The sequence below is a fragment of the Labeo rohita genome, chromosome 22, assembly GCF_022985175.1.
Source record: "Labeo rohita strain BAU-BD-2019 chromosome 22, IGBB_LRoh.1.0, whole genome shotgun sequence".
Taxonomy (NCBI): domain Eukaryota; kingdom Metazoa; phylum Chordata; class Actinopteri; order Cypriniformes; family Cyprinidae; genus Labeo; species Labeo rohita.
The window spans coordinates 36,129,699-36,142,801 of NC_066890.1; the positions used below are offsets into that span (position 1 = coordinate 36,129,699).

General features: G+C 41.1%; 1 protein-coding gene across 6 annotated transcripts in view; it reads left to right on the top strand.

The window, feature by feature from the left end:
- Window positions 1–13,103, top strand: part of adarb1a (adenosine deaminase RNA specific B1a) — a 44,631-nt gene that overhangs the window by 26,023 nt on the left and 5,505 nt on the right. For 5 of the 6 annotated variants that reach the window (XM_051094905.1, XM_051094903.1, XM_051094906.1 and 2 more), the window contains 6 exons: window positions 3,182–3,253; window positions 8,197–9,104; window positions 10,099–10,213; window positions 10,299–10,467; window positions 12,366–12,517; window positions 12,648–12,816. In XM_051094905.1, the coding sequence (XP_050950862.1) occupies window positions 3,182–3,253; window positions 8,197–9,104; window positions 10,099–10,213; window positions 10,299–10,467; window positions 12,366–12,517; window positions 12,648–12,816 (1,585 nt within the window). Of the gene's footprint in view, window positions 1–3,181; window positions 3,254–8,148; window positions 9,105–10,098; window positions 10,214–10,298; window positions 10,468–12,365; window positions 12,518–12,647; window positions 12,817–13,103 lie in introns of all 6 variants that reach the window. The other variant, XM_051094907.1, reaches the window with a different exon arrangement.

Below are 13,103 nucleotides of genomic sequence, written 5' to 3' on the forward strand. Positions count from 1 at the left end.
GTCCATTTTTCTGTCTATCTTGTGTGTGTATGTGTTAAGAATAACAATTAAGAATAACAAGGGTTCTGACAAAAATCTTTTTAATGCTTTTATATTATTTTATTGGCAAATCGTTTTTGAAAATGATCAATATCGATAACCATGAAAATGCTTAATATCGGTGCCGATAATCGTGAGAGCTGTTAACCCCTATTGTAAAATATTTTCTTAAAAAATAAGTTTTTTTGTAAATATGCTTAATATCAGCACCGATATTGTAAAATATCTTGCAGTGTATGTAGTGTTGATTCCAGGTGAAAACGGTTTATTTTTGTAATTTTTGCATCACTAGTGTGACCACTGTCATTGTCCATTATTGGTCAGTCAAACAGATAGCCATGCCCCAAACTCAGACCATTGGCTGAGCCAATGTTGAAGAGATCAGGATCTTAAAGGAGAAGTTCACTTCCGGAATAAATATTTCCTGTTAATTTACTCACCACCATGTCGTCCAAGATGTCTTTCTTTCTTTAGTCAAAAAGAAATTAAGGTTTTTTGAGCAAGATATTTCAGGATTTTTCTCCACATAGTGGACTTCAATGGGAGCCAATGGGTTGAAGGTCCAAATTGCAGTTTCAATGCAACATCAAAGGGCTCAACATGATCCAAGGAAAAAGAGTCTTATCTAGCAAAACAATTGGCCATTTTCTACTTTTTGCCATAAATGTTCATCTTGCACCAGCCCAACCTCACGCATTACATAATCATGTTGGAAAAGTCATGGGTGGTTAGTTCTTTGTCTATGTACTTTGGTTCAAAAAGGTAGGATTGGGCAAAAAACTCCATTTCATTTTGTCCTCAAACTTTAAAATCTTCCAACATTGTTGTTTTACCTTTTTTGTAAAGTGCGTTTGACTTTCTTTGCACGTTTGCTTTGTAAACTGGGTTGGTACTTCTGCCTACGTCACAAGTGTGTGTGTTTTTTTTATGAATGTGTGAAGCTAGTGCAAAACGAGCATTTGTGGTTAAAAACGTACATACATTTTTATTGTTTTAGGAAAAATTACCAATCGTTTCGCTAGATTAGACCATTATTAATTGGCTGAGATTGTGTAGAGTCTTTTGAAGCTGAATTTTGGACCTGTTGGCCACTATTGAAGTCCACTATATAGAGAACAATCCTGGAATGTTTTCCTCAAAAACCTTAATTTCTCTGCGACTGAAGACAAAGACATGAACATTTCGGATGACATGAGTAAATAATCAGGAAATTTTTATTCTAGAAATGAACTAATCCTTTAAAACAGAGCAATGTTTGGAGCAGAAATGTTTGCATTTCTGTTTGGTGACAGCCCTGTTAGTTGTGCCTGCCTTTAATCCAAGAAAACATGTAGTACTTGTGGACCGTAATACCTTAAAGGCTGACACTGAAAGTTTGTTTCTTTACTTTTGCTGACACTTGGAGAGAATCAGGTCGAAATGTCTTTTTCTATCTGCACAGCACTTGCCTCTAACACACACGCCTTTTTCTGTCCAGATCTCTTTCTGCATTTCTTCTTCACTCTCTCTCATTCCAATAGTGTTTCCTGATGAGCTGGAGGGTCGTAGAGCTGAGCTATTGCTCGCGTTCAGGCTGCGTCTTACGATCGTACATCTACCCTTCACTCAGAAAGACCCGCTGTGCATTCTAAGCCGTCTGCTCTCCGTGGTCCTGAATTCATCTTTCTTAGCTCGCAGCTCTCCATGGTGCTGAACAAGAGTGGCATTTAATGCACCGTCCCGTGCTGTTTTAAAGCACCAAATGCAGTTTCCAACATGCTAACAGTGTCTGTGATGTCATTTCAACTCAAAAGTGCCTTGAGCTAATAGCTGAAATCTTAAACGCTCCGTTAAGAGAGGCAAGCATTCAAGAGTTCAAGCCAAAAGTTCAGCTACAGAGTTTGACTCCAATTTGACCATGCACAAAAGTGCAAAGAAAAATCAAGGTTAAGTAAAAAAGACGATAAATATAAGAATCCTGTGAGGTTGATCTGTGTGCATGTTGTTTATAAAAGCAGATGTTGAATAGTGAGCAATGTTGACTAATTTGTCAGTATGGCTCGCTAATGTTCCAGGCGTCACACTGTGAGAAATGCCTCCTATTATCCCACGGGCTTTCATTTTCACGTGGTTCGCCAGAGCTAACCCTTCTTTTATGGCGTTTTACCGTCGTCAACATCAATCGGTGATCGCCATCAATGAGCAGGTGCACTTATCTCTGAGTGAAATGTGCACAGATTTCACATTCAGAGTATGTGATTTTATCCGAACTCCCGACACCTTATTTTCCAGTTCTTGCATTCATAATGGTTTCTAAGAGGGAAGGTATTTTGATTTCATGTTTGTTCACCTGAGACATTTTCTGAGCTCTGTCCAGCATCAAATAGGACATTTCCGAAGGATTGAAAACTTGAGATGACAGGAAATAAAATGGTGTTTATGTCTAGAGCGTCGGTATATTGGCTTTAAAAAGCTTCTTTTGAAGTGCCTGCGCACGTCACTCGCTTTAATAGCTTTCGTGATTTATCGAGCTTCTCAGGCTTGTTTATCACGGAGTCTCTTATCGACTGTATCCACTTCACTCAGCCCCTTCAAACTCTCGTCTTGACGGCCACGTCCTCGTTCAAGCCTATCCGTACAGACGCTGCCATATCTCCCTGCCTTTGGATTCGGTTATTTTGTTTCTGCCAATATTGGTTTCAAAAGATTCAGAAATGTTACTGCAGAGGTGTAGCAAAGTATGAGAACGAAATTTTTTGAGCCAAAAAAGTGGTTGTAATACATCATCTGCTATTCATCTTTCCTTTTTGATGTCGTTTTTAAGCATTGGATCCAATGAACATAACTGCTCCTCCCCAAAAGACGTTTTAATTCCTCTAAACTTTCTTCTGTTCACTCTCGAGCCGAGGCTCGAGTGCTAAAAGTGACTGTTTTCTCAAAGCGTGCTCTGCCTGTCTCTTTCACTGATTCATTAGGGGAATGTTAGCATTTAATTGGGCAATAATTGCACCTGCACATTAGTTGTCTCCCGTCATTAAAGCTGGTTAATTAGCCTCATTAAGGGAGCAGGCGGAGGGTGTAAGTGGGAACAGATGACTTCAGTAAGCAGAAATCATGATTGGAGATGAATTTTAAATGTCCTTTCCTTGGTTTCTCTCTGCAGTAGGAGCCGGTGGGCGGCCCAGAGGGCAGCAGAAGTTCTGCAGTCTGGATGTGGATGAAGAGAAACGCATGAGTGAGTGTTTTGCCGTTTTTCCATCTCTTTGGAAATTCATATGTGGAAAAAAAAAAAAAAAACACCAGTTTCAACAGTGTTGTGATTTTCACATTGTTGAAAGGTGGCAAAAATATTTCTAATTTGCTTGAAAGACTTATCCTCAGGACCTGTTCAGATATTTCTCCAAGACTTGTATGGCTTAATATAACGTAAATAATGTCTCTCACTGAACTATGTAGTAGAAAACCCATGAAAGATTTACGTTATTTAAAAAATCCATGATTTAAAACATATTTTGGACTATGGGGGGCGCCATTATTTTGACTGCATCAAATGGTTTCAATTTGCGAGCTACTGGTGCTACCCGTTGCTATTTTTATCGCAACACAATTCTGAATACACGACTTTTGTATCAAGACTTGTATGGCTTAATATAATGTAAATGATGTCTCCTACTGAACTATGTAGTAGAAAACCCATGTAAGATGTAAGTTTTTTTTTAAAAAACACATCGTTTAATACATATTTTGGACTATGGGGGCACCATTATTTCGATTTGCTTCAAATGGTTACAATCTGTGAGCTACTGGTGCTACCTGTTGCTATTTTTATCGCAATACACAACTTGTAAAATAAATACTGATACGATGATCACAGCTACTGAAGAGCTTACAGGTGGCGATGGATGTAAGCGTAGGCTTAAACCAAATGCCGTACCATTGAACCACTCTGAGAAACTCATTTAGTGGCTGCCACGTCATGTGTAGTGTCTGCATGTTTACATCCTGCCAGGATGGCATCTAGCGTTTCTTGTCTCTGCCGCCTGTAAGCTCTTTCGGTAGCTGTGGTCTACTAAAAGCCTCAAAGGCATCAGGGCTGAAGTGGAGAGAACAAAGACGCAGGTCTTTAGGGACGTTTTATTCATCCACAGGCATCTTCCCATTTTTTTCTCCTCTTTTTATCATTAGGAAAGCAGTGAAGACTTCTTTGTCTTCTTCGTCTTCTTCGCTTCTCTCGTTGCCCTTCGACTTTGGTTGAAATATCAGTATTTTATTTTCTGAGTTGTGTATTCTGAGTTGTGTTGCGGTAAAAATAGCAACAGGTATCACCAGTAGCTCACCGAGTGCAACCACTTAATGTCATTGAAATAATGGCACCCCCATAGACTAAAATCTGTATAGAACAATGTGTGTGTGTGTGTGTTTTTAAATAACGTAAATCTAAAAAAAAGACGACCTAAAAAAAATATAAAAGAATCCAAGAAACTGGAACAGAATAGCAGTACACAAATAGTGACAGCCCTTGAATTCTGCACTCTTCTGCTTTTTTCCCACCCTATCAGTGAGATCCTGTTACATGTTTTCCACTTGATTGTTGCCTTTGAGCTAGTGCACAATCCACAGTATCCTTAGAGTCTATAGGGGGCACGGTCAGGAAGTTAACACCGTGCCCAGAAGGACAATTTGTAGACAGGCAGTGCAGAGGAAAAGTGAAGGTTGTTGACAACTCTGAAATTGGAGTGTGATGATTCAGTCTGGTGAGGATTATAAACTCACAAACTCCAACACAAAACCTGTGTGGAGTTTTGAAGCATTTTTTTGGGTTGCAGGTTATGCTCTGTTTCGTTCATTTCCATGATGAAGGCAACTCTTCAACTGTTAATGAATGTTTCCCAATGTTAGGAGTACATTTTTTTGTGGTCACCATGTGGTGTTTCTCTGTTGTTTTCCCCCTAGTTTACTGACTTTTACTTTCATCTGTATTTAAGGTTGTAAACAGGGTATTGAAGATACCTTGGGGTTGTACCTAAAGTTTGACTTTTGATTTCTATACCTCGTAACTTCAGTTCTTTCAGTTGGTCTCTCTCTTTCGGTCACTGATTTAACATTTTAAGTGGGGAGATTAGGTTACACCTTAGATCAGGGGTGGGGAACGTTGATCCTCGAGGGCTGGTGTCCCTGCAGAGTTTAGTTCCAACCCTTCAAACACACCTGAACAAGCTAATCAAGGTCTTCAGGATACAGTTTGGTATTTTTTTCAGGGTTGGAGCTCAACTATGCAGGGACCTGCCAAAGCCACTAGAAGGCAAGCCTGCAACCATTAGCCGAAAAAGCGTAACGGCTAAAGCTAACACTTCCGGTCTGGCAGTACATGGGAAAGGAGACCAGAGGCCAATTTCTTTGAATGGATATCAATGGGAGAAAGGCTTCACTTTGCTGAATAAACAGCTTTTTAGAGGAAACGGCTCATCAATTAATTGACAGCCTATCTGCTCATTTTCAACATGTTTTACGTTAAACAATACTTTTGGATTGAACTATTTTTATTTACCACAAAAAAAATCAAGTTTTATAAGAGAAGTCACTGACTTTTTGTGACAGGAGGGATTCAGCTTATGGCACTTCTCATTCATTCCTATGGTATCTGTAAACGGCTATTGAGTGTCGCACAACTCTCAGTAACCCTCTCAGACCCTGTCATCTCCCTACAGTAAGACAATCTCTGGACCTGCCTTAGATTGACCAGGGTGGTAAAACTCTGTCCTGGAGGGCTGGTGTCTTGCAGAGTTGAACTTGAACTTGACCTTGACCTTACTAGGCATACTAGAAACTTCCTGGCAGGTATGTTGAGGCAAGTTGGAGCTAAACTCTGCAGAACTACAGCCCTCCATGACTGAGTTTGGCCACCCCTGGTCTAAACCTTCTGGTATCACTTTCTCTCTTTTTTGACTTTTGTTTTTTATTCACATTATTAGGAGCTTTCGCACCCAGAGAACCTTTTCATAGTTCCTAGAACTATTGGCAGAAGTACCCACTTTTTCTTGTGTTCGCACTGCAGGAACTAGGAACGTTTTTAGTTCTAGGAACTCAGTTTGGGAGAACTTAAGGTGCTTTTTGCACCGCATAGTTCTAGGAGCTAGCCTTTAGGCTGGTTCCTAGACAACCAATTTCCCCCTCAGGGCGTTCTCCTGGTTGTATTTGCACTGGCAGCAGGGACTCTGAACTCTTTATGCGTGGCATTTACAAACATCAACAACTGGTGAATGGAGGATGCTGTGATTGGATTTGTTGTCTGTCGTGGGTTGTGTGATAATGGAGATGGAAATTTACGTGATTAAAAGAGCAAAAAGTTGGGTTAAGCGACAAAATCTCTTATGACAACTTTAGCAGAGTTACATAACTTTGAAGCTGAGAAAAGAACATGACACTGCAATCAGCGTACAACTTACATCACTGATAATTCCTATAAAACTGTTTTAGACTCTACTCTGAAGTAGGAGCTAATTTAGTTTCCACAAACAGAGTTCCTAGAACTTAAAACGTTCCTAGTACCTGCAGTGCGAACACGCCAAAAAAGTGGGTATTTCCGCCAATAGTTCTATGAGCTATGAAAAGGTTCCTCTAGTGCAAAAGCCCCTTAAAAATAGCTCCTACTTCAGGGTACGGTCTAAAACAGTTCTATAGAAACTACGTAAGTGTATGCTTATTGGTTAAACACACACGAAACACCAGTTACCCTGCATTTTTAAAAAGCCATGTGAAAATATTAACTCCATTAACATGGAAAACAGTGATAAAGGCATTTGGCTACCCGTTGTCTGCAGTGTTGTGTTCTTTTCTCAGCCTCGATGATGTGTAACACTGCAAGTCGTCATAGGAGATTTAGTCAGATTTTCATGCTTTCAGTGGCATAAATTGTGTGTTTATATTCTGTCTCTGTTATCACGAAACCCATGACACACAACAAAAACAGCTCCAGTCACGGTGTCCTCCATTCACTGGTTGTTGACGTTTGTAAATTCGGCAAATAAAGATGTTGCAGCTTCAGAGTTCTTGCTGCCAATGCAAATGCAACCAGGAAAATGGCCAAATTGGTTCTGTAGGAACCACCATGATTTCTAGTTACTAGAACTATACGGTGCAAACTACGTGATAGAAGATAACGTAATTTCAATCCAGTTACAGAGAGGTGAATGAATCTTTTGAATGAAAGTTTTCACACCAAAGTTACTTTCTCTGGACATCTGGTTTGTGTAACAACCTGTACGTCTTCCACCAAAGATCCCATGTAACATCCCTTCGAGGAGGGCAAAGTCATGTCTGCTCCACTTTCCAAGAGCTAGTCAGACTAAAACAACTTGATTAGATGATACCACAACCTCAGTATAAGCTGGTGTCAGATGGGAGCAACTTGTTTACTTTTCAGTATGGCTGTAGAAGTTGAGGGACTGCTTTTTGAGGGTACAGACTGAAGAAGGAAGCCAAGATGGACGCTGGAGAAAATGCTTTGCACACTTTACAGTTTCCCAGTGCGTCTCCGGCTCACATTAGCTCCAAGCAGGCAGATTTTTCCCAATCAGAATTTGGGAAGACCCTATTGACAAGATTGTCCCAAATCGACATCTAAGATTGATTTTCTGATTTTCACTGTCTATATTAATTCTCTTTCTTTTACTTTATATTTCCTGAGCACCAAATGGAGTAACTTGTCAAGCTTTTACTGCAGGATGTTATAAATGAAAATTTACAATTCCATCAGCTTTGGCAACTGGTTGATATGATGTTCCTTGTTTTGATAGTTTGCCATTTTTCTTTAGAAAGGGTAAACAATGACACATAATGTATTTGGTAATACAGTAAAAAAAATATTCTCAGGCAAATTTAGATCTTTACAATCAAATTTTCTCCTTGAAATTGTATAAATATCTAAATAATGGAGTCTTTATCTGCTTCAAGTTTGGAAAGGCAATTTGTTCTCAATCTAAGTGTCAACATTTTTTCTGAAAGCAATATTAATATTTTTAAACCGTATTAATATTATTGAATGTTTTAGACTAAACCTGCTTTTAGGATTGTATCATTTCAATCCAGTTACAAAGAGAGATGAAAAAACCTCTAAATTTTACATTTACAAGGTCCTGCACCGAAGGCATTGTAAGTTGCTCTTTCTGGACATCACAGGTTCGTGTAGCATGGACGTTAAAGAAAACTTGCTGGGGGAGGGGCCTCACTTAGCCAATGGAAACACTCGAGGACTGAGCAGAAAACGCCCTTTGGAGGAGGGCAACAAAGGCCACGGCCATTCCAAATTCCGGCCCAAGAAGCGCAGGAAACCACAAGGCCCGATCTTGCCGAAAAATGCTCTAATGCAACTGAACGAAATCAAACCAGGACTGCAGTACAAACTCCTGTCGCAGACGGGGCCGGTACATGCGCCCGTGTTTGTTATGACCGTTGAGGTTAACGGACAGTTATTTGAGGGCTCAGGCCCAACAAAGAAGAAAGCCAAACTGAATGCGGCTGAAAAAGCATTACGCTCTTTCGTTCAGTTTCCCAATGCATCCGAAGCTCACCTTGCGATGGGACGTACGCTAACCGTTAACGCAGACTTCACCTCAGATCAAGCTGATTTCCCAGACATGCTGTTTAATGGATTTGAGACGCCCGCACCACCTGATGACCCCTTCTACTTGAGTCTCGGGAGCAATGGGTCTCTATGCTCCCTAAGCGAATACCCATTGCCCGTGGCGCTGAAAAACAACAACAGATCACATCCTCCTCTCCCACTACCCCCTCCACTCACAACGGCCCCTACAGGCAGTGGCAAAAATGCTGTGATGATCCTAAATGAGCTTCGGCCAGGACTGAAGTATGAGTTTGTGGCTGAGAGTGGCGAAAGCCATGCCAAGAACTTTATAATGGCAGTTACCGTAGATACTCAGATGTTCCAAGGTTCCGGACGGAATAAGAAGCTGGCAAAAGCGAGGGCGGCCCAAGCAGCACTGTCAGGACTTTTTAATATGCAACTGGACCAGACGCCATCCCGACAGCCAATCCCAAGAGAGGGACTTCAGCTACACCTGCCTCAGGTGAGAACTGTGTACCCTAGAGCCCTATATATCTGGGTTTTTCCTTTGTTTCACGAGTCGTTTCCACAAGTAAGACCTTCGTTCATCTTCGGAACATAAATGAAAATATTTTTGATGAATTTCGAGAGCTTTCTGGATAGTATAGACAGCAACACAGCTGACACGTTCAAGGCCCAGAAATGTAGTAAGAACATTTTAACTATGTCCTTTCTGGGCCTTGAATGTGGTAGCATCATTGCCATCTGTGCAGGGTGAGAAAGTTCTGGGATTTCATCAAAAATATCTTAATTTGTGTTCCGAAGATAATGAGTAATTAATGACAGAATTTTCAGTTGTGGATGAACTATCCATTTAACTATGGCCATTGTGTAAGCGGTCATTGTTTGGTCAAAATTACCTCCTATGGTGGGCTACGGTTAGGCCACGATGAACATAACAGACTACGTTATAAATTAATTCAGTTCATTTCTATATGTCTCGCATTTTATCAAGCTTGATATTGAAAAAGCAATTTTAATGCGATTAAATGTTATGCTCCGGTAGCTTTGCTTAACCGTCATTTGTCCTTTATAAAGCTCCTGCCAGTCTTCATTTAACAATTTTAATTAAATCAGAACCTACACACGAATGTTTCAGCTGGATTTCAGATGAACTCAAGCATTAAACCTTTAATCGGTGCTCCAGTGTACACGGCATTATTTACACATTAGTTAATCCTGTTCATAATCCCTCCCATTCCCCCTTGATAACAACCGAAGAGAATAAACAGAATCTTAATTAAAATCAGATACAGGAGCACTTCTTAAACAGAAAAACGCATCACCTTTCTGTTTAAAGAGATCTTTTAGTAAAAGGTCTGCGTCAGTCAAGCAGTTCATTGCTTTTGTGTTCGAGCATTTGCCTTTTTGTCAACCGTTTTCAAATGAATACATGTTATCTCTAAAATGTATCCAGTTACGTACAGTTTGTGCAGTTACAGTTGTGTGTTCCTCAGGTCCTTGCAGACGCTGTCTCTCGTTTAGTTGTGGAAAAGTTCAGCGAGCTGACAGATAACTTCACGTCACCACACGCACGGCGGAAAGTCCTTGCGGGTGTTGTCATGACCACTGGTAAGCACAATGCATGCTCATGAATGTTGAACGTTAAAACAGGAACATGTCCTATTTGGCTAAATCACATTGACCGTTTTATCAGGTACGGATGTGAAGGATGCTCAGGTGATTTGTGTCACCACGGGGACCAAGTGTATAAATGGGGAGTACATGAGTGATCGAGGACTGGCCCTTAACGACTGCCATGCTGAGATCATCGCACGTCGCTCCCTCATCAGATACTTGTACAGTCAGCTGGAATACTTTCTCAGGTAAAAGAAATTCACATATCTCTTACGTCTTATAATACTACAATTATATATTTCCAGTCGTACTGTTTTATATATTTTGCCATTTTTTGTCTTTATTTTGATTGGACAGTTAGTTGACAGGACGTGAACTTGGGGGGCAGGCCGGGGATTGGGGGCAAGGCCATGGATGGGAGGGCAGGACAGGAATGGGGGGCAGGCCGGGGATTGGGGGGGTAGGCCAGAAATAAAAGGCAGGCCAGGGATTGGGGGAGCAGGCCAGGAATGAAAGGCAGGCCTGTAGTGGGGGGCGGCCCGGAATGGGTGGCAGGTTAGGGATGGGAGGCAGGCCAGGGATAGGAGCAAGGGGGGTGGTGGCGTAATTGGGAAAGGTCCACAAGCCGGGACTTGAACTCAGGACAGTTGAAGCGCAGTGGTGCTGTATGTCGGCACGCTGCCCACGAGGCTATCTGATACCTGATTCGGTGATAGCGTTTCTACCACCAACAGTACCCTTACCTTTTTTTTGCCATTTTTGCCTTTATTAAGATAGGACAGATCAGAAATGACAGGAAGAGAAGTGGGAGAGAGATAGGGTTGGGATCGGGAAAGGTCCTTGAGTCGGGATTCGAACTTGGGACGCCCATAGCGCAAATGCGCTATATGGGGTGCGCTGCCCACAACACTACCAGCGCTGACACAGTACCCTTATTTGATAGGTGTGGTGTATGCCAAAAAGTAACGATCAACGTCATTCTCACAGAAAGACAAAAACGCTTAATTCCCCTTGTGTTGTCATCCCCCTTGTAGCATGTGACAATTCTCTGTCAACCAATCAGTGTTCTGCAGTGATTCTAGCTCCACCCTTTAGGTACCTGACTACTGTGCTAGGTACCCCAACAGAAGGGTCCCAAAAACTTGTACTGTACGGTTCCCTATTTTGTTACTAGTCACATTCATTCTGACAATGGAAACGGAAATAACTGGGTACCAAACCTGGGTACCTACTGTACTAAACTGTTCCACTCTGTGGAAAAGAGACATTTATTTTATAATTGTTAAAGGGAACTCTGGGTATTAAGACTTGTATGGCTTAATCTAATGTAAATGATGTGTCTTACTAAAATATGTAGTAGAAAAACCATGAAAAATTTACATTATTTAAAAAATCCACATCGTTTTATACATATTTTGGACTATGGGGGTGCCATTATCTTGATTACGTAGAGCAGTTGCACTCGGTGAGCTACTGGCACTGAGCTACACTATTCCTATCGCAACACAACAACTTGGAAAACCCAGCCCAACACATTGTGAGGCTTTTGATTGTAATTTTAATTCAAAGGGCAACAAGAGAATGATGTAAGTCTTCACTGCTTTTCTTAGTGATATGAAGAGGAGAAAAGAATGGGAAGATGCCTGTGGACAAATAAAACTTCCTGTAGCTCCACGTCTGTGTTCTCTCCACTTTAGCCCTGATGCCTTTTGAGGCTTTTAGTAGAAAATGGCGCCCTCCATCGTCCAAAATATTTATTTTAAATAACGTAAATCTTGAGTCATGGGTTTTCTACTAAATATTTCAGTAAGAGATGTTATATAATTTACGTTACATTAAGCTATACAAGTCTTGACACCCAGGGTTCCCCTTAGGAACTGACAAATCATTCTCATGAGCCTGTGGATATGGAAGATTATTTTTCTATCAATTTCCCAGATGCTGATTAGCATGAATGGACATGGATATGTGTGTGTAATCAATTAGACATGACCTTTATTCACTGTGAAATAATAAATGACACATTTGATGAGATGGGTGTCAGGCCAAGGACCTATTTTCAATTATAAACATTTCAAAGCCCTCCTAATGGTCTGCGTTGACATCGTAGATCTCACAAGAGTGTTTGTGTGTGTTTTTGCTCTAGCGACAGCACTGAGGAACATGAGAAATCCATATTCAGACGGTGTAGTGAACATGGCTACCGGCTAAAAGACAATATTCAGTTCCATCTGTATATCAGCACGTCGCCCTGTGGAGACGCCCGGATCTTCTCCCCTCATGAGGCTGGTGCCGAGGGTATGTAAAATGAGCAAATCCATAACGGATGGATGATTTGCTCATTTTGTTTTTGTATGCCATGGTGGCCAATAAAATACGGATAGATTCTTGAGAAGTAGAAAACTGAATTCTAGCTCGCTCTTTTTAGACCAGGGCGACCGGCATCCAAACCGCAAGGCCCGCGGACAACTGCGAACCAAGATCGAGTCTGGAGAAGGTACAATACCTGTTCGTACGAGTAACACCATTCAGACCTGGGATGGAGTGTTGCAGGGAGAACGACTGCTAACCATGTCGTGTAGTGACAAGATTGCCAGGTATGATGCTGATCAGTAGACGACTTCCTGATAATGTACTCACCCCCATGTCATCCAAGATGTTCACGTCTTTCTTTCTTTAGTCGAAAAGAAATTAAAGTTTTTGAGGAAAACATTCATTTTTCTCCATATGGTGGACTTAAATGGTGGCCAGTGGGTTGAAGGTCCAAATTGCAGTTTCAATGGAGCTTCAAAGGGCTCTACACGATCCCAGCTGAGGAATAAGAGTCTTATCTAGCAAAACGATCAGCCGTTCTCTAAAAAAATTATAATTTGTACACTTTTTA